The following is a 21222-nucleotide window of genomic DNA, read 5'->3' as shown; positions in this document are numbered from 1 at the left end:
ACCTGCCCGCCGCAGGTTTAACCTTTTACATCCTTAGTACAAATGGGAAATGGAGGCACAGAGAGAGAAGGGTAAAAAAGTATTCACTAATTTTGGGTGCCCAATTCGAGATATGTAGCACCTGATTTTGCAGAGTACTTAGCATTATATAGCACTTTTTACTTACACACTCACACTCTTACTCACAGCCTAGTTCCCGCTGAGTTCACTTGCAGTTCTCAGCACTCCTGCAAATCATACCCAGGGTCTGAAGTCAGGCATTCAGAATATGAGGAACATACAATTAGTGATCACCCCTGAAAAGACCAGTTTAAGTGACTTGACTGGCATCTCACAGGAACTCTATGGAAAAGGCAGGGACAGAACCCAGTTCTCCAAGGCATCATTCAACCGCCTCAACCATGCAACTGTCTTTTCTCTTTCTGTAGTACCCTGCCTCATTCACTACACACCTTCCAACTTCTACAACAAATGATGTAGAGGTCCTCCAGACAACAGCCCCCTTAACTACACAACATTCAGCAATCCTGTGTAGGAAATGAGACTGGGGTCCTGTGGAAAAAATTGTATATGATCATGTAATTAAAGACAGTATCATAATGCATGCAGATAAGGGGGTGAATTAAAGTTGCAGAGGCAACCTTAATTCTGGCATTTCCTAATTTTTAAGTGCTTGACTTTGCAACCTTAATAATTTTTAATATAGTTCTCTTGCATGTAATAAATAATAATAATAACAACAGCAGCAGCTAACTCTTCTCTGCCAGGACTTGATGATGGGAGGGACATATCAAGGGCACACAATAATTACTTTCTCTAACAGGATTCGCAGATGGCAGGGACATTGATGGCAAAATCAACCAGAACTGATGCTTTGATATGTATTTAAATTCCACACTGTCCTCTCCTCATGGAGATGAAGAATAGCACAGATACAGGTGGGGCAGCCAATGCAGATCTGATTCTTGCAGTGCTTTGATTCCAGAAAGAAGGGAGTCACCCCAAAACAGAACAGGTCAGAGAAGCAGGTGGCGGAATTTAACTCCCCCATGGGTCACTGATGTTGGCAAGCTGCCTGCCCTGTCTTCCTATGTGCACTGACCCTGAAAGGAGATCGTACATCAGGAACACCAAAAGGACAACCGCATGAACTTTCCTGGGCCCTCCGTCCCACTCCTGTGGGTTTTACTACAAGAGTGTGTTCTGTGTCCCTGCAGTTATTACATTCTACAGGCTGCAAGAGTTAAAAAAGAGGCTGTTAGTGTTCAGTAAACCAGTGCAATTGAAGCCGGCTCAGATTGAAATAGTTCAATGTCACTGTTTAATCTATAGCCTCATAATGAAATAGCAGAGATATTGTTAGCAAGTATTCAAAAATTAAATTACTATTTGTATAGTAGGTAATGCGGCACTCCGCAACAACATAAATCTGGTAAATATGACAGTTAAATGTCCCAATTTCCATAAATGCACAGAATAAAGTACCAGTGTATTAGCACTGATTCGACATGAATTAGTGAAAAGATATTAAATATGGAGATTTGTACTGGAATTCATTTAAAGGGAAAGAATCCCTGAAATATTTCCAAGGGGGTCTCAGCCCCTGTGGAGTGTACACATCTTCAGATGGTATCGATCTAGCAGTACTTTGAAAATGTAAAGCACTATAAGTACTATTTTTGCTACCTCCAAATTATAGGGCTGATCCTGAGTAACGCTGAACACCCACAACTTGTCTCATCAAGAAAGCCACCCAAACGTTTTAAGGTCCTTTACATTTCCTAAAACTGCCATTGGTTTTTAATGTACTTAGTAGGAGATGCTAGGATTTATTATCATTGACTAGTTAATTTTATGGTAGCACACAGAGGCTGCAATCAGGACTTAATGTTGTTAGGTGCTGTGAAAACAGAGGTAGATGCAGTCTTTTGTCTGAAGTGTTTACAATGTAAAATGATTGAAGTTGCTACTACAACTGCTAAATCCTGCTCTTTCCTAGAGTGTATTCAACACTGTGATTCCCCTCCAGAGAACGGAAGTTACTGGCGCCATTGCCATTGTTAACGTCCATCTTTATAAAGCACTTTGTCAGCAATAACCAGTGGATCTAGGTGTGGTGGTATGAAAGAAGGAATTATTAGAAATGGACTTTTTCATGATGAGAGAACTGAGAAGTATTGGGAAGGAATACATGAATGTGATAGGATAAAAGAACAAAGATGATGACTTGGGTAGCTTTTTATTATTCTTAGTTTTACTACTTCCCTATTTTATACTTGCTTAATAGGTATGAGTGAATAAATGGGGAAAGGGGGGAAAAAAGTGAACTTCTAAAAGACAGGGTCCTATAAATACAGCAAGCCAATCTTCTGTGCCCATCTATGTAATGTTTCAAGAGCTGAACATCTGACAGTGGCAAATGTTTGATTTACATCCATTCCTGCCTTTATTCCTCAGCTCCAAATAAGTGTCTATTTCCAAATTTCCAGTGCTCAGCCAGCATTTTAGCATTTCAGCATGTCGCATCATTATGCTGCTTAACACAATGTAACACTATGATGCACTGACCTGACAAAATGCTGACTCCCTGCTGAAAATGTCTCCTAAGAAATACACATTTTTTTTTCAGCAAAAAAAAAAAAAAAAGGACTAGATTCATACAGTGAATTTCCAGCTTGTATTAAAATAAGAATTGTTGTGATGCATCTTGCATTGGAAAGTCCAAATGATTATGTATGAACTGTATTCGGTCCCCTTAAAGAAGCTGAAAATACTTGTTAATCATTTGCCTCATATTAGGATAAATTACTGCTAGAATTTTAATAGAAGAAAGCTGATTTTTTTTTAGCATCTCTAAGGTAGTAAATGGCTCAAAGCTCAACTAGCACATGAAATCCAACATAATTTTGCCCTCAGCTGCAATCCCTTTAAAAAACAGATATATCCCAAAGACCAAACTTCTGTTTTCATACATGTAGCAAACTACAGCTGAGAGGAATGAGGGTAGGGATAGAAGCAAAGAAGTAGAACCATTCATTTTTTTAAACACAATGAACCATTAATAGTTTTTCTTAATGATAAAACAAAGGGGGAAAAATTGTCCTGGTGCCATACATCTACTACTTTCACCCTGTCTGATCTCCCAAGCGAAGGAGGGTTGGGCTGGGCCACTCCATGGCTGAGTTTTCTCCAAGGAGTAGCTGAGGATGTGCTAGTGGTAATGATTCACTAGATGGTGCTATTCCATCTGAGTCACATTGCGAAGGGGCACTGTGCTCTTTTTTATGATATGTAAAACCATTGTCCTCAGTTGGGATTTTTTGGACAAAATGTTTTTTTGTCATAAAATGCCAATCTGTCAAAACCAAAGCTTTTTGGAGAGAGACTCACCTCAGAATAGGCAATAGGCCAGTGATTAAGGCACTTACCTGAGATTTAGGAAGCCCAGATGCAACTCCCTATTTTGAATCAGGCAGAACAAGCACGTGAACCTGGGTCTCCCACTTGCTAACTACTGCACCATTGGCTATTCTGGGGTGTGTGTCTGTCTCTCTTGTGGGTTTTTTGAGAAAAATTTCAAAATGTCTAGAGTAAGATGTGAAAGGAAAACAAATGTTGATATCTCAAGATTTTTCATGAGACAGATTTCTTGTTTTCTGGCCAGCCCTACTCCTCAGCAGGTAAATTAAAGGTCCATGGCACTATTTGCTAGGGGATGGCATTAAGCACAGTGTCCTAATCAAATTCCAAATCAGATAATTGTATTTTCTCTCTCTAAATTGCTCTTGTATTTTGAATTACATATAGTATTCTTCACATCTAGCCTAAAACTGCTGTGTATTGCTGTAGTAAAGCCTTAAACAATTGCTGTGTTACATCCCAGAGATGGCAGAACTACAGTATTGGATGAAGTGATCTCTACAGTTTTAGTTTGTAAAAACTACTTTGGGATCCCTTGGGATGGAAGCTGCTATAATTTTTCACTAATAAAACATCCCTAGAAAGAGTACCCACCGGGAACATCAGATATTCCCATGCTCACTTCTATCTCCCCACAGTTGGAAAAGGAGATATCTGCAGTAATCATTAGCAAATGGTTTCCAATGTATATTGTGAGCAAGCTAGTTGGCTAACTAAAATGCAATTTGGAAACAATCACTCTAGTTCTGGAGCCTAAAAATTCTACCATTTCTTCAGGTTATTTCCTGCTGAGCAGGGTGAATTATATTAAATACAAATTAGGTCCTGTTAAAAAAAAGAAGACGACATTTTCTTCATGCAGGGCAAGTGAGATTACCAGGATCCAGGGCAGAATAGACTGGAATTACTTTGGGTTTCATAAAATTTCTTCTTATTGAAAATGGTTTAGAACATCAACTTCTGTAGACTGGCACAGGCCAACTGACTACAACGGAGCTGTGCCAATTTAAACTAACTGTGGATCTAGTAATAATATCCTCAGTCTTCTGCCTTGCTGGGCACCAGAAGTCAGTGTGCTTATCTCACAGACACCATAACATGCCTTTCCTTACATGCTGTATATATTCAGACCACAGGAATGGGAAATAACTTTATCAGCTCTTTAGAGTGATACTGTCATCACTGAATACATTTACATTAAATGTCTTTGAGTCACTTACACACAACACAACAATCTGACAGTTCAATCTGGATCTCAGCTATTTTATCTGCAAAATAGCAACAAAATTCCTCACAGCAAAATAAATAAATAAATAAATAAATAAAATAAAAAAAACCCTCAGGACATAATCTGGAATTCCCCTCACCCTCCCATTGCTCACGCTAAATTAATTTACACATTTAATCTTCGTGGCAGAGGAGTTTTTGGTATGTAGACCAATTCTCTGTAAGGGTGAGGTGGGACTCATCAGGGGTGGTATAGAAGGAGCATGGTTTGATTTTAGGGCTGCTGAATTAATTGTTGGGTCAGAGAGAGTCATTGTGAATAGCCTTATTTGTGTCTTATCTCTTGTTTATAAGTTTCCCCTACTGGGAAATGGCAGCCTCTTTACTTGGTGATGATATTGTCAGGATAGGGGTGGGGGATAATTTGTGAGGGCTCATGATGTTAGGAGAGAGCCTGGGATGGTAGCGTTGGTTTTATGGGAGTGTGTGTATCGGGTGTATGCAGGGAGAGTATCGCTGATTCTATGGGTGAGCATTTTGGTTTAAATGGCACTGATAGCCTGCAATAGAGAGTGGGCCAAATTCATCAATGTAGTTACACCATGTATGGATTTGGCACCAGTGCTTAACGTTATTTTATGTTACAAATAATAATAAAATTGTCAAGATTTTACATGCACTCATGCATCACTTGAAACACAGGCCACAATTCTGACACTCAGTCCAGTAGCATTTTCAATTGAATTCCAGCCTACAGCAGTTTCCTAGGTAACCAATATACAGCCACAGAAACTAACTGCATAGAGCACACAGAAAGCAGGGGAGAGGACAGAGGGAGGAGAGAATGGGGTGTGATGGGGAAAGATGGTGCCTTCAGACAGTAATATGCTTTTCTTATTTTTGGTATACAGTGCCTCTCTCTATGATGGTGAACTCATTATAAATAAATGGATAGACATATTTGCATACATATGTCTCAAAAGTATCTGAAACTATTATATCTTTAAGAAGCCAATTTTAAGCATTTTAGAGTAATGTTTGTTCAGCATTTTTACAAAGCAACGGGTTCAAAGACTGACCAGTTACTGGTACAGTTATAATAGATGTGTAATTCTTATGAGTATCTCAGGACATATGTTTAAATCCCATTTCTCTTGTCAAAAGCAGAGATCTGAATGCAGATCAAGTATCAGCCTCCTTCAAAGTTCAGCACATCTTTGATTTCAGCATGGTAATAAACATGATCATAACACTAAAACAGCCCAGAAGGGAAAGAACCTGCTAACCCCCATCAAAATAAACAAAACAAAAAACTCCCCCCAAGACTACGGCATGAAAAGAGGGATGAATGGGTTTCTGAGCACCTGGGAGTCAAGAGCTAAACAACAACGACCAAAAGAGGAGCAAAACAATTTATGTCACATTGTCAAGAACTAAATTCAAAGTAAACAGAAGAACAGAAGAACAGCCATACTGGGTCAGACCAAAGGTCCATCTAGCCTAGTATCTTGTCTTCCGACAGTGACCAATGCAAGATGCCTCAGAGGGAATGAACAGAAGAGGTAATCATCAAGTGATCTATTCCCTGTCGCCCATTCCCAGCTTCTGGCAAACAGAGGCCACGGACATTATCCCTCTCCATTTTGGATAATAGCCATTGATGAATCTATCCTCCATGAACTTATCTAATTATTTTTTGAACCCTGTTATAGTCTTGGCCTTCACAACATCCTCTGGCAAGGAGTTCCACAGATTGACTTTGTGTTTTGTGAAAAAATACTTATTTTTGTTTGTTTTAAACAAAAGGGGATTCATCATAGGGGTAGGTGAGGTGTAGCCTGCAGTTGGGGAAATCAAGTCAGGAAACTTGTCACAGGGAGGGAGACAAGGTTTTATAGCTGGGCGGGTGGGGGGAGAAAAGTTGAAGCAGTTGGTAGTGGGTGGCAGGTGATGGAGGCTTTGTGCACCTGGGGATGAGAGTTAGGTAACAGGCTTGTAATATAGGAGTCAGCTCAGGGTACTTTTTACTGAAAATTTGCTACCGGATCCTTCAAGCTCTTACACTTACTTCTGACCTTTCAAAGGTCAACCACTACAACCTCAGGGTCTTTTTCCTTGCAGAACCCTCCATTAACAGCTCCTCTACCATAAAATTGCAGGTTTCGTTGCATCTGTGTTGGGCCCCACATCTCTACTGAAAAGTTGGGTAAGCTGGTATGCATTGTTATCTGGGAATTCTATAAAACCTTAGAGACACCAGATTACATGAGCTGATAAGAGCCAATCCTTCCATTATATGCTCGAGTGCTTAGCAGTTAATAAATGCAGATGCCCCAATGGGGCACAGTTCAGGTAGGCCCCAAATTTAAGGTAGGAACAAAGTGCCTTAGATTGCAGATGAAACAACCATGTCCCTGTAACGGGTACTTCCATGGAGATTCCAGAAGTTGTAATTCTGATGGTAATATTATACACTGAAGGAAAGGGATAATGCCTAAAAAAATGAAAGCGAAAGGTGTCCTCGTTACAGAAACTAGGTAGATGGTTATCCTTTATCATGGCATTCCCTCTCCCCCATACAGTAACAGCACGGAACGTACCTTTGGTGAAGAAAAACTTCAGAGCTCCCCACAACTTAAAATGCAGAACAATGTTGTTGGTGCAAAAAATATTTACTCAGATCAATAGGGGTCAGTGGGATTTCTGCATGGGGTTTATCCCGATTCAAAAAGGTTTGGTCAAGGCTTACAGATGATATTCAGAATTAAAAGCTCTCTTGATTTGTAAGCAGTAGCAGATCATACAGGTCATTAAAGTATCAGACCCAGGAGCCTTCCAAACCATTTTTTTTTAAATTTTGTTTCTTTCAAGTGGCAGTCTAGTTGGGGACTGTGAAGCCCAGGAGCCAAGGGAGGCTGGCAGACTTGTCAAGCTTTCCTGACAGCTGGTCAAAAGCAAATGGGCTCAGTAAATACTTGCCTCATTGTGTCTGAGCAGTAAAAGCACCACAGTGGCAAATGGTTTGCTAGGCAATTTTTAGCTGACAAGTGAGGACTCAAATGGCACATAGGTTTAAAAACATGATTACAATTAAAAAAAAAAAGAGAGAGAAATTACCTGAAAAGTTATATGTGGATTACTGGAAATACCACTTGGGTGTATACCCAGCCAAAATAGATGGTTGTTGATCATAGTGATTAGTGACAATACACTAAAGTTGTATGACACACTTCATAGACTATTGGGCACACAATGCATTGCCTGCGATCAAATCCAGTATCAATCAATTGATATAATAGACAACTAACTAATTATCTTTCCAATGCTTGATTTGTGAGAATTGCAACACAGAAACACACAGGTATAAACACCCAGTCAACCAGATCATTTTGGCACCACTCGTTACATATCTACATAGGATATAACAAGAGATCTTTATACAATTTTAGTTGAAAATGATTGCTTTGAATTTTCTAACCTTCTTTTTATCATCCCCTTTTAAAGCGATGTTGTAATAAAGTAATTGCTATAGTCTTCATAGTTTATAAAATCCATTTAGAAACCTGATTTTTTTGGAACATTACCACTTTCTTTGCCACTGAGAAAACACTGAGTTATTATTGAAACTTCCCTGTTAACGTGTCTGAACAGCAGCATCGATGATGCTGATTCCCATCAGGGACAAGGATTTGATAGATATCACACACTGTCAGAAGAGAACAAATCACACGGGCTATTGTAGTGTGTTCTTTTTCATTTCCCTGTTAAAGACTGTTGAATATTTCTTTATAAAAGCAATATATTTAGAATATAGGGGATTTTATGTACCATGTTTTAAGCTAATTCATACACTAACTTGATAACATCCTTTCATTTCTCCCCACATTATTTAAAGTCTTAGAACCACATAATGCAGAGTCAAATTTAGCTCTCGAATAGGTGGGTTCAAATCTCATTGACTTCAATGGGACCTACGCTTCAGGTCTAAATTTGGTGCACAGGATATAAGTTCTCTTGCACTGAGGGTGAAATTCATTATTGTGAATGAAATAATAATGCAATGGAAAGAGGCTCAGCATGTGATCCACGCTCTTTCTACATGGTTACCCTCCCTGCTGACTGAAAACTTGCAGAAGACCAAACATGCAGATCATAAACAGATGGGCTTCTATGGGCTCCATGTAATCTAGGTTTATCTGCTCCACTTTGGCACACACTGGCATTTGCATTAGTTTCTTCTCCATGCATGCATGTAGATGATAAAACTTTGTCCTTTTTCTGGGTTTATCACACCAAGTTCTTAGCAGATTTACCAAGGTGTCTGTATGCCCAGCAAGAGCCATTCAGGTTGGATCATTCTCTCAATCCAACACTATCGCCTGCTTCTTCCCTGGATGGAAACTTTAAGAACTCTTGAAACCCTATTCTGGAGCAAGAGACAGAGAAACTTGCAAATTGTCATTGAATATTGAAAATAGTATTATTAATATGATTGATTTACCTCCAGAATGTGGTGGTGGTCCACACAGCAGTACCATTCCCTGACCCTGTCGGACTGACACTGTACTTCTTGTTCTTGTCTTGAAGTTTTCAAGGTCTGTTAGCAAGAAAGAGTGCATGAAATGGCATTAGTATTCTCTTCTGGAAGGACTGCATATGTTAGGGTTGTTTAATTTATTTTCTGAGGGAGATACAAAATGAACATCAGTTTGGAAAAGATACTTGTAGAAGTCTGCTCCTAAGACATAGGCAGAACAGGCTGTTGCCTAGTGTAGCAAAACATCGGAGGAAGCAAAAGGTTCAATAAATATTTGGGTGATTGTGGACTGGTACTGGTGGACATTCACCTAGGGCAAAGTAAACTCAGAGATAACACTGACAATGTATTATGCTTGTGCAGTTAATGTTATAACACACAATAGAAGAAATTATTGCCATAAATTGCCATTTATCCTCATTTATTTTATAATCCAGGTCTGTTTCCCCACAGGTTATGATTCTTTCCCTTTTGGATGAGTCTTGTTATCGACGTTCCATGCAACCCACATGTGGATGCAAATCTGCAATTCGGAACATGGAAAGATTCCTCATAGTGAAACTCCCTGCTAACACTGACATTAATCCACCAATGTATGTTAGCTGCACAGTGCTTTATTGCACTAAATTCCTCACTTCATTTCTCTCCTGTCCTTTCCTGGAGGTATTAGACACTGTGAAAATGTGCCCCCTTCTCTCCCTGTCTTGCACAGTGAGCTTGAGAAAGTTACTATTAATTGTTGAAGTTACAATTTGTGACCCAACTAGCAGCACCAGGTATTGATCAGCAGTATCAGCTGCCATGGGAATTCTGTGTAAGATCTCTAGTATATGGAGTCACCCCAATAGCCTTTTTATCTTATATAGTGGCTTGCTTTTAAATTTCCATTCTGTTTTTCCTTTCAATGCAGCTGAGCCATTGTTTGCTGACCTCAAAACTGCTGTTTGGCGCAGCAGAAAAACACAGAAAATACACAGGAGATAAGTGAACAACAGGAATGTCAATTATACTGTTAGAAAGTGGAAAATATTACACTTAATTTTTATCCCCTTTAGATCTTTTTGCTACGGAAGAGTTAACACAGGTCCATCGGTAGTGCTCTTAGCTATTAAGAAGACTCCATTTTTCATTTTAACCACAGTGCTATTCAGGTATTAATCTCAGATTAGTGTCTTAGATTCTGAACCTGCAAAACACTTATGCATGCACATACCTTTACTCTCAGGAGTATGGTGACAAGATGTCCCGTTTTTAAAGGGACAATCCCGTTTTGGGGGACTTTTTCTTATATAGGCGCCTATTACCCCCCACCCCCTGGCCCGTTTTTTCACAGTTGCTATCTGGTAACCCTACTCAGGAGTAAAGCTACACAATGTGAAAACTGTTTGCAGGGTTGGAGCCAAGTTCCCTCTTACGCCTTGGGCTGAGTGTTCTGCCCGATCATGAAAAGACTTTTTTGGGACAAGGCAGGGGTTTATTATTATTTGTATTATGGTAGCACCTAGGAGCCCAGCCATGTTTCTAATTGTCAGCGTGGTTAAGCACTGGAATAAATTGCCTAGGGAGGTTGTGGAATCACCCTCATTGGAGGTTTTTAAGAGCAGGTTAGACGAAGACCTGCTAGGAATGGTCTAGATATTACATGGTCCTGCCACGAGTGCAGGGGACTGGACTAGATGACCTCTCGAGGTTCCTTCCAGTCCTACGATTCTATGGTCCAGGATGCCATTGTACTAGGTGCTGTATGAATTCAGAACAAAAAGACAGCCTAAGTAAAAACAGTCATCAGAATGCAAATAACGGGCAACAATTAATTATAAGGTTTATACGCATTTTAGCACAGTTCTGCTGTGTTCTTATGCTATACATTTTACTATTTTTTAAATCACTGAATAATATTGCACAATATTCAGAGGGTGTATGGCTTGTGAAGGGTGATTAAGGAAACTTGTGCACTGCTATGTGTTAGCATATAAGCCTGTTTGTTAGCCTGAGATAGAATATTGGGTTTGACTTTTAATACTCTTACATCCTTACTAATATGTGTGAAGAACAAAGGACAAAGATGTTGTGTGTTGCATTTCCCACAACCAGATGGGGCTTTTAGTACAATGAGACAGATAAGGGATAGAGCTGAGAGTGTTACAGGGTACGGTGGGAGTGTAATATATGAGCGCACACTTGACGACTCCCTCAACGCCTTATCTCAAAGCAAGGTCAGGCAACCAGTCAGGAGCGGTAAGGGGAGATTGGGTGGGGTGGGAGGTAAAACACTAAAAGATCAGAGAAATGCCTGCCCCTGACCAGAGCACAACCTCACTCCTTACCCCTCCTATGGGGTACAAAAGGGGTGGGATGAAGACCCCCGACTCATGACCCTCCAGAACGGAAAATGACCATAAGTTATAAGGGGTATGACTAGGGGCGTGCATTGCAGGTATATTTGGACCTGCTAAAAAGGGGGAGTGGAAAGGGGAATGGTAATGGCACAATGGGAGAATGGGGGACTGGGAATAGGGCAATGAGGAACAGGGACACAGGCAAGGCTCTGCAGCATCAGAGCTGGAAACGGAACACTGGGAAGAGAGAGCTGCATCAGTGTGTGTAGCTAGAGGTTAGACAAAGGGGTTCTATTGGTGTATAGAACTGTAGTTGTGGAGGAGAGGGGAAAACTCTGTCGGTGTAAAAAAATAAGCCTGACTGGTGTGAAGGGCTTCAGAATATGTTTGCTTGAACTAAACCCCCATAAACATCGCATTGCCTGCACTTCGGACTTCTGGTCTTCTGCTTTCTGTCTGTGTAACAAGAACCAGGGAAGGGGGTGAAGGAAAGCCCTCTAACACTGTGAATGTGTTGTGAAAATTATAACAGTCCAAAATATCAACATGTCTCAGTTTCTTTTGGAGTTAGTAGACTGAGGCAATGATAAGTAAATTGAGGCCAGTCAGAAATTGGCTAAGCGTTTTACATGATCAGACCCTTAGGGAAGATCAAAGTAATACAGAGGTCTCAAAGCTATGATCCAAATTAAATAATGTGTCCTCATAATTTGGGCCCCAATTCTGCATTGGATCAACTAGTGTGGGCCATTGCAATAGGACTCCACAGTGAGACAGAGGTTTATACTGGCAACCCTGATTCAAGATTGGGAACATATGTAGCAAAAACAATGCAGAATACAAAACCATGCATAAATAGGGAAGAAAAACAGAGTCATATTCCTTGACTGGGAAGTTACTAAATGTTGAAAATCAAGCAACAGACAGTTGTGGGTGGAGAGAATTCCCTTCCATTCACACCCCATTACTGTGATTGTAGCCTAGAGAAAAAAACAATGGTGATGTCTTTTCAAACAGGCAAAAATATACCTTTAAAATTAATAATACACAAAAGGGAAAGTGAGGCTTTCAAAGGTCCGGTCCTGCATTCCTCATCCTCCCCAAAACTCCCACTGACTAGGTATGACTGTGCAAAGAATTATGATTGAACTTCATTCTTGTTGCGGATGGTAACATAAGAACTAATAGCCTGAAACAAAAGTAGGGAGAAAATAAATTAAATATTAGGATTTTTTTAAACTGTAGAACCTGTCTGACAATGGAATAATCTGCCAAGGGATGTTGTCATACATAATAACAAAAGCACTAGTGATTTTCAAAACAGACTCAAGAGATTGTTGTACGGCAATTCTGCCCCAGGGGCTTGAACTGCAGGTTTAAACATGTGAGGTAGTCACTGATCATTGATTTCCACTAGGGCTATTCACGTGGGTATAGGCTGCAGGATCAGTTCCCCAGAGCAGGGGGACTGACTAGATCACTGGTTCTCAATCAGTCATACGCTTACCCCTGGGGGAGTACACAGAGGTCTTCTAGGGATACATCAACTCATCTAGCTATTTGCCCAGTTTTACAACAGGCTACATGGAAAGCGCTAGCAAAGTCAGTACAAACTAAAATTTCATACAGACAATGACTTGTTTATACTGAGCTATATACTATACACTGAAATGCAAGTACCATATTTATATTCCAATTGATTTATTTTATAGTTATATGGTAAAAATGAGAAAGAAACAATTTTTCAATAATAGTGAGCTGTGACCCTTTTGTATTTTTATGTCTGATTTTGTAAGCAAGTAGTTTTTAAGTGAGGTAAAACTTGGGGGGTAAACAAGACAAATCAGACTCCTAAAAGGGGTACAGTAGTCTGGAAAGGTTGAGAGCCATTGGACTAGATGACTCAGGAGATCTTTTTCAGTCAGTTCAGCTGTGATTTTATTCATCCACACAGACATCTTTGCTCAGGTATAAGACTTCACCATCACTTCTCTTCAAGTCAACAAGTAAAGGTTTAACAGTGATGTCAGATTAATGAGATTAGTGAAAAAAGCAGGAAATGCAGGTAACTGTTTTTCACATTGCATTCACAAACAAAAAGATGGGATTCTAGAGAAATTAAAGTCAGTGTTGCCAAATGTGCCTATTTTATCACAAATCATGGAGTTTTTACTCATGAAAGCTTATGCCCAAATGAATCTGTTAGTCTTTAAGGTGCCACCAGACTCCTTGTTGTTTATGCAATATACGATTACTCTCCATTTCATGAGTGACATCATTCTATGATTATCTCATTTTTATTTTATTTTAAAGTAAGTTTCTAGCCTTTGTGGTTGTGGAGAAAAGTTTGAAAACATGAAGCAAGGGCACACCGGAGGCTCAGAAACCAGAAGGCAAATAAAAAGAACCCCTTTGAAAAAAATCTCATGATTTTTTAAGCCAATATCAGTATTTTTTTTTTGCCAGGCTTCAACATTTGAGGTTACCAATACTGTACAGCCAGGGGCTAGCTCTTCAACCCTTACTCATATCGATGAGAATTGAATCATTGAAATCGTCCTATTGGCCTCAGTGGGACTATTTGCATGAGTAATGGTCACCAACATGTGTAAGGGTTGCACAATCAGGCGTTTAATAAGCAAAAACTGTGTGTATGCGCATGTGTATACATACACATGCATTTAACAAATAATAGCGACACTACCACAACCACTGTTACTACCAATTAATATAATCATCTGGGAAATCCAAAGTTAAAACTGCACAAATGAAAGCATTTGGAGAAAAATTTAATGATTACTATTGATGATAAATAAAAATCCCAAGGAAAAGGCATCATGGTCCCACTCATCAAGGGAGATGTATGTACACCTCTACCCCGATATAACACGACCCAATATAACACGAATTCGGATATAAAGCAGTGCTCCAGGGGGGTGAGGCTGCGCACTCCAGCAGATCAAAGCAAGTTCGATAGAACGTGGTTTCACCTATAACGCGGTAAGATTTTTTGGCTCCCGAGGACAGCATTATATCAGGGTAGAGGTGTATTTAAAATGTGTCCATCTATCTAGTAAGAAAATTTTAAAAGTATTATAATCTCAAAGTCTTGAAGACATGTAGTAATAGACTTTTCAAGCAGTGACTCAGCTATTCAATTATTCCTGCACCATAGACTGAAGTATTTAATTTTGCATTATATAAAAAGGCACAGTACAGACTGTACATAATACAGTTTTCAGGCCCTGTGAATAATCCCATTGGCTGAAAAGGGAGAATTTCTTTTATATTCTGATTTACTGCTCTTGGGAATTTTGCTGGTAAGGATGGTTAAAAAAAATTCTTAGGTCATTTGTCATGACATCAGTAACTCTAGTTCTTTCAGCGTGGGGAGAAAGTACACAACATAATGGTAAGTTTAAACCCAGAGCTGTTCTTCTAGCTTCTTTGTGGGTGTGAGAAAATCACTCAGAGGACACCAGTTTGTTGGCAAAACAGCCAGTAATCTATTTATGACAAGAAAATGGTTATAACCAAGGGAAAAATGTTTCCACTTGAGTGAGCTGCAGAGAGATGACAGAATAATGGCTAGAGCTCATTTCCGGGTAAGTTTCAGGTTATGAATATAGACGATCATTCATCACTCATGCTCACATTGCAAATTACTGAATTTTGTAAATTAGGCAAATGCTCATGCATTACTCAGCCTTACACTGTAAATAAGGACCTGACTGTGAATCTGTTACTCACAGGAGTAGTCCAATTGGCTTCAGTTGTGAGTAACTTTTCACTAATGTGTGTAAGAAGGATTTTTGATCTAGTCCTAAGTGAACAAACATGAATAAAACTTAAAGGCTGATGCATCACAAAACATATTTCATTCCCTTATTTTGAAGTGCATAGTTTTGTTTTATTTATGCATCTCCATAGTGTACAAATGAATATACTGTGGTACATAGTATCTTGCTATTACATTTTTTGTGAGACGGGAGGATAAATTATGGCTTTTTTTGACTTATTTATAAAAATATATGGATTAGTGAAGTGCCAATTAAAGAGGTTCTGCTGTACCTTTGGATGCTGTGCAAAGTGGAGACGTTGCCTAGAAACTTGTATTCAAATGGGTACAAAATGTTCCATTTCAGAATTAAATTCTGCACAATTGAACAATCAATACATGGAAGGAAGACCACTTGCCATACAAAAGTTAAATGCAGTAGCTGAAAATTTCCCCAGAAGCAGTTTTATTGCATAAGTGGCACTCATACATTTTATTCCTTCCATTTATGCTATCCTCAATCATAGGCAACATACCTTTCTAGTGCCTCTCCACTCCTGCATGAAGAGTAGGTGGGAAACTGTTCTCTATACTTTTTTACCATAAAGATCAATGGGATGGCTTTGGAGAAGAAATGAAAATAAGCCTTTGCAACTTCCGATTACTGTGAATTACAGTGCAAATGGTGCAGCTATGTATATTTCCCTTTGTGACTATCACTCCTAACCGGTCATGTATTCTCTACAGTCTGGCTTGCCCACAAATTCTCAGATTCTAGATAACATAAGGAAGATTTTATTTTTCTTTTAGTTAATTAAAAAAATAATTACATAACTCTAAAAGAGCTCTTGCTACAGTATTCTGACTTTCTACAGTTTGTGCTTTGTAAGCAAGATGAGCCCTTAAAAGTCATGAGACTCAGAACATGAACTTTTTTTAGCCAATTTTTAATTAGTTAGAACTGGGAAAGTAATTAACAGATTTACTTGAAACTCCTTAGAAAATTCAAGCTTCACTCTGAGATTACGTGCTGAAAATTTGAGGCTGTGGTTTTCATACAAAACCCAAGAGTGAAGTCCTGCATCAAGTGCAAAACCGAACCTTTGCTTAACTATGGAGTTGCAACGGTTCTGCCACAATGCATAAGAACGTAAGAATGGCCATACTGGGTCAGACCAATGGTCCATCTAGCCCAGTATTGTGTCTTCCAACAGTAACCGGTGCCAGATACTTCACAGGGAATGAACAGAATTGAGCAATTTTCAGGAGATCCATCCCTTATCACCCAGTCCCAGCTTCTGGCAGTCAGAGGCTTAGGAATACCCAGAGCAGGGGGTTGTGTCCCTCACTCTCTTGGCTAATAGCCATTTATGGATCTATCCTCCATTAGCTTATCTAGTTCTTTTCTGAACTCTGCTATAATTTTGGCCTTTATAATCCCCTGGCAATGAGCTCCAGAGGTTGACAGTGCATTCTCTGAAGAAGTACTTACAGATGTTTGTTTTAAACCTGGTGTCTATTAATTTCATTGGGTGACCCTGGATTCTAATGTTATGTAAAGGGGGTAAATAACACTTCCCTAATCACTTTCTCCATATCATTCATGATTTTATAGACCTCAATCAGATCCCCTGTTTGTCGTCTCTTTTCAGAGCTGAATAATCCCTGTCTTTTAAATCTTTTTTTCATATGGAAGCTGTTCCATACCCCTAATCATTTTTGTTGCCCTTCTCTGTACCATTTCCAATTCTAATATATCTTTCTTGAGATAGGGCAACCAGAACTGCATGCAGTATTCAAGGTGTGGGCATACCATAGGTTTATATAGTGGCATTATTACATTTTGTCTTATTATCTATCCCTTTTCTAATGGCTCCTAATATTCTGTTAGGTGTTTTTAAGCGCTGCTGCACACTGAGTGGATGTTTTCAGAGAGCTATCCACAATGACTCCAAGATCTCTTTCTTGAATGGTAACAACCAATATAGACCCCATCATTTTGTATGTATAGTTGGGATTATCTTTTCCAGTGTGCATTACTTTGCACTTATCAACACTGAATTTCATCAGCCATTTTGTTGCTCAGTTTTGTGAGATCTCTTTGTAACTCTTTGCAATCTGTTTGGACATAGCTATCTTCAGTAATTTAGTATCACCAGCAAATTTTGCCACCTCACTGTTTGCCCCTTTTTCTAGATCATTTATGAATAGCAAAGGTCCCACGACAGATCTGTGGGGGAGCCTGCTATTAACCTCTTTCCATTATGAAAACTGACCATTTATTACTACCCTTTTCTATCTTTTAACCAGTTACTGATCCATGAGAGGACCTTCCCTCTTATCCCATGACTGCTTACTTTGCTTAAGAGTCTTTGGTGTGGGAACTTATCAAAGGCTTTCTGAAAGTCCACTTACTTGTTGACACCCTCAAAGAATGTTAAAAGATTGCTGAGGTATGATTTCCCTTTATAAAAGCCATGTTGATTCTTCCCAAAATATCATGCTCATCTATGTGTATGATAATTCTATTCTTTACTATCATTTTAACCAATTTGCCTGTTGCTGAAGTTAGGTTTACCAGCCAGTAATTTCCAGTTTCACCTCTGAAGCCTTTTTAAAAAATCGGTTTTACATTAGTTATCCTTCAGTCATCTGGTACAGAGACTGATTTAAGCAATAAGTTACATACCTCAGTTAGTAGTTCAGCAATTTTTGAGTTTCTTCAGAAGTCTTGAGTGAATACCTTCTGGTCCTGCTGACTTATTACTGTTTAATTTATCAGTTTGCTCCAAAAACTCCTCTACTGACACCTCAATCTGGGACAGTCCCTCAGATTTGTCACCTAAAAAAAATGACTCAGGTGTGGGAATCTCCCTCACATCCTTTGCAGTGATGATAGATGCAAAAAAATCCTTTATCCAGATTTTTATAATCACTCCCATTATCAGAGTATCTGAACATCTTGTTTCTTTTTCTTTTCTTTTTTTTTAAAAGAACCACGGTATTTCTAGACACTAATGCTACAAGAAAATGGGCACCTCCTGAGAGCAGGAATTGAGGGCACTCTGAATTTCTAAGAAAGTGCCTAATGTATCTACCAGATACATTAACAATTGTAGAGGTTTTAATTTTTATTTTGGTGGCTGAGATATATTTGTTTAATCCTAACCCGGATTCTATTCCTGTTTTGTTTCTCTCATTGGTCTCAGGGGCCACGAGTGAGTTTATCACTTAGTCTCCATCGACTGGTTGTTAATATGATTAATGACTTTCAATAAAAAAAAAAATCGCAAGCTTGTTCTTAGATCTACACTGAGTGAGGTGATAGTGTACATATTGCATAGTCGGGCATTTTCTGAATTAGGAGCAAGTGGGGTGTACATTATCCACAGTAGTTTGCCATGCCAAAAAAGTGCAAAAATAACTCACTTTCTTCTCCCATCTTGCTCCTTATGTTGCTCGTTCAGCCCCTGTTGCTCCACTCCTCAGTCTATTTCTCTCTCTCTCTCTTACATCCCACCACTCTTGCTGCCCATGTTCTGTTGTCTGGTTCCTGTCTGCACCTTTCTGTTGCTGACTCTCCCCATATGCTTCACTTAGGGTGACCAGACAGCAAGTGAAAAATCGGGACAGGGGGTAGGAGATAATAGGAGCCTATATAAGAAAAAGACCCAAAAATCGGGACTGTCCCTATAAAATTGGGACATTTGGTCACCCTAGCTTCACTCTCCTATTGCCAAGATCCGCCTGTGCTTTGCCTTTCTGTCTGCCATTGACCCAAGTTCACCATTGCTCATCCCTTCAACTTTTTCTTCTCCATCTTCTTTCTTCCCCATTGCTCCCAAACTTTAAACTAATTTCAAATATACCATTTCTTTTCTTTCCCCCAGTCACAGATCCTAGCAAGTGCCTCCAGCCAGCCACACACTAGACAGCTATGAAGGGAAGCCAAGCCTCTGTGCTCTGCATCCCCTGAGATGTGTTACATTTCCGAAGCCCTTGGCTGGCCTCTCTGGCACATTTTCTGGGCATTGACTCCCAGTCTGCTACCCCTTCTTGGAAATGAGGATCCTCAGCCCACCTGCTTGGGGCCTCCAGGACCAGCACTGACACCCAAGATACCCCAGCTACCTAAGCACACCCCTTTCCCAGAACTCCAAAGGTGTGAAGATTTTGGTTTACAGTTTAACTCTCTCAGGGGCATGCAGAAGCGGTGAAGCAGTCCACACACACACAGAGTACAGTCTAACACTATTATGCTCTTTTATACTTAATGATGCAAAGCACAGGAGACAACTGATCACACAAAACAATAAACATCTGAAACCACAAATATCCCTCATTTTCTACTTGATCCTTCTCTTGTGAGTCCTTGGGGAACCATCTGGGTGCAGGAAAGTAGTGTGCCCCGACCTCATGCAGCAGGAGCGGCTCCAGGCACCAGCGCACCAAGCGCGTGCCCGGGGCGGCAAGCCGCGAGGGGAGGCCTACCGGTCGCCGTGAGGGTGGCAGTCAGGCTGCCTTTGGCGGCATGCCTGCGGGAGGTCTGCCGGTCCCGCGGCTTCGGCGGCAATTCGGCGGCGGGTACGCCGAAGACGCAGGACCGGCAGACCTCCCGCAGGCGCGCCGCCAAAAGCGCCTGACTGCCGTGCCTGGGGTGGCAAAATACATAGAGCCGCCCCTGTCATGCAGGCTGCTGCATGCTATTCAGTCTCTCTCAAGGAGTCCCTTATTCAGCTGCTGTGACCTTGCCCTCTCCTGCACCATGCTTCCTCTTCCTGTATGGCCCCCGTTCCTGTCTGTTTCTTTATCTGAAACCCTTCTTTTATTCTCCTCCCAATTATTGTCCATTGCTCCTACCTTCCCCTCCTCCCTCCAGAGGAACCAGGTAAACTGTTTGTTTCTAAGGATGCAGCTGCTTCTTTGCATAATCTCGGTGAGGTGTAAGTTCCATCCTTAACCTTAAGTATTTACTTCTGTATCTCTCTGGGGTGTACATGCTGTAGGTGCTGTCACCTATGTATGGACCCACATACATATAGGCACTCATAATAAAGCACATTTTCATAGTACAACTTCACAATATCAATCAGAGTTCATAAGTTGTACAGACTTCACCAATTCATAGCACCCCCTTCCCATGATGACATCATCTCCCTTTCTTTGAAACCCACACTGAAGAGTACAGGAGCCAGAAGGTGGCAAGCAAAGAAAAGGATTCAGCCAGCAGCCCCGCAGCAACACAAGATAACTCCTTCCCCTTCTCAGTAAGCAGGCTACCAAACAGAATATAATGCCCAGGTTCCTACAGCACTTAGATAGCAGGTAACAGTAGAGCTTTGGTAATATGGGCATGAATACATACACATGTTGGATGGGCTAAGATCAGCTGTGTTGATAGAGAAAAGGCACGGTCCTAACCTTCTGCAAATATTCTTCATAAAAAGACTTTGGATAATTAACTCTACTTAAAATGAAAATTTTGAGATACAAGAAATGTTCATGCTCCCTATGTCTTAAACAAATGAACTTCCCAGTGAGAAGAACTCAAATAATGTGACGTGACTGAGATGAATAAAACATTAAGCATCATGAAAATATATAGAGATGGTTACCAGTGGTGTAGTACTTTCACCACGCTGTCAGTGATGTATCATACAATTATTTGGTCTTCATTTACCATGGGAGTTTTATAACTTAATAGGCTACCAAGCATGACATTGAGAATTAAACTATATATCACAACCACAAAGGATTATGTGAGTTTTATATAAGAAACAGGCTTCAATCATTATACGGTATAAATCTCCAATGAATTCTTGATTATTTTGGTTTCTAAACAATTTTATTTGTTTAAACAAATAAAAGATGTCTTCGCATAACAGAAATCAACAATATTGTAGGTGAAATTAAATAAATTT

General features: G+C 40.0%; 1 protein-coding gene across 1 annotated transcript in view; it reads right to left on the bottom strand.

Annotated features, from left to right (window-relative positions):
• Positions 1-21222, bottom strand: part of CNTN4 (contactin 4) — a 353580-nt gene that overhangs the window by 166311 nt on the left and 166047 nt on the right. The window contains exon 5 of the mRNA XM_026650447.1: positions 9149-9244. Within this exon, the coding sequence (XP_026506232.1) occupies positions 9149-9244 (96 nt within the window). The remainder of the gene's footprint in view (positions 1-9148; positions 9245-21222) is intronic.

The sequence above is a fragment of the Terrapene carolina genome, unplaced genomic scaffold (assembly GCF_002925995.2).
Source record: "Terrapene carolina triunguis isolate 2854851 unplaced genomic scaffold, T_m_triunguis-2.0 Scaffold89, whole genome shotgun sequence".
Classification (NCBI taxonomy): domain Eukaryota; kingdom Metazoa; phylum Chordata; order Testudines; family Emydidae; genus Terrapene; species Terrapene triunguis.
The sequence above is the reverse complement of the archived record's forward strand: the minus strand, read 5'-3'. Positions and strand labels throughout refer to the sequence as shown.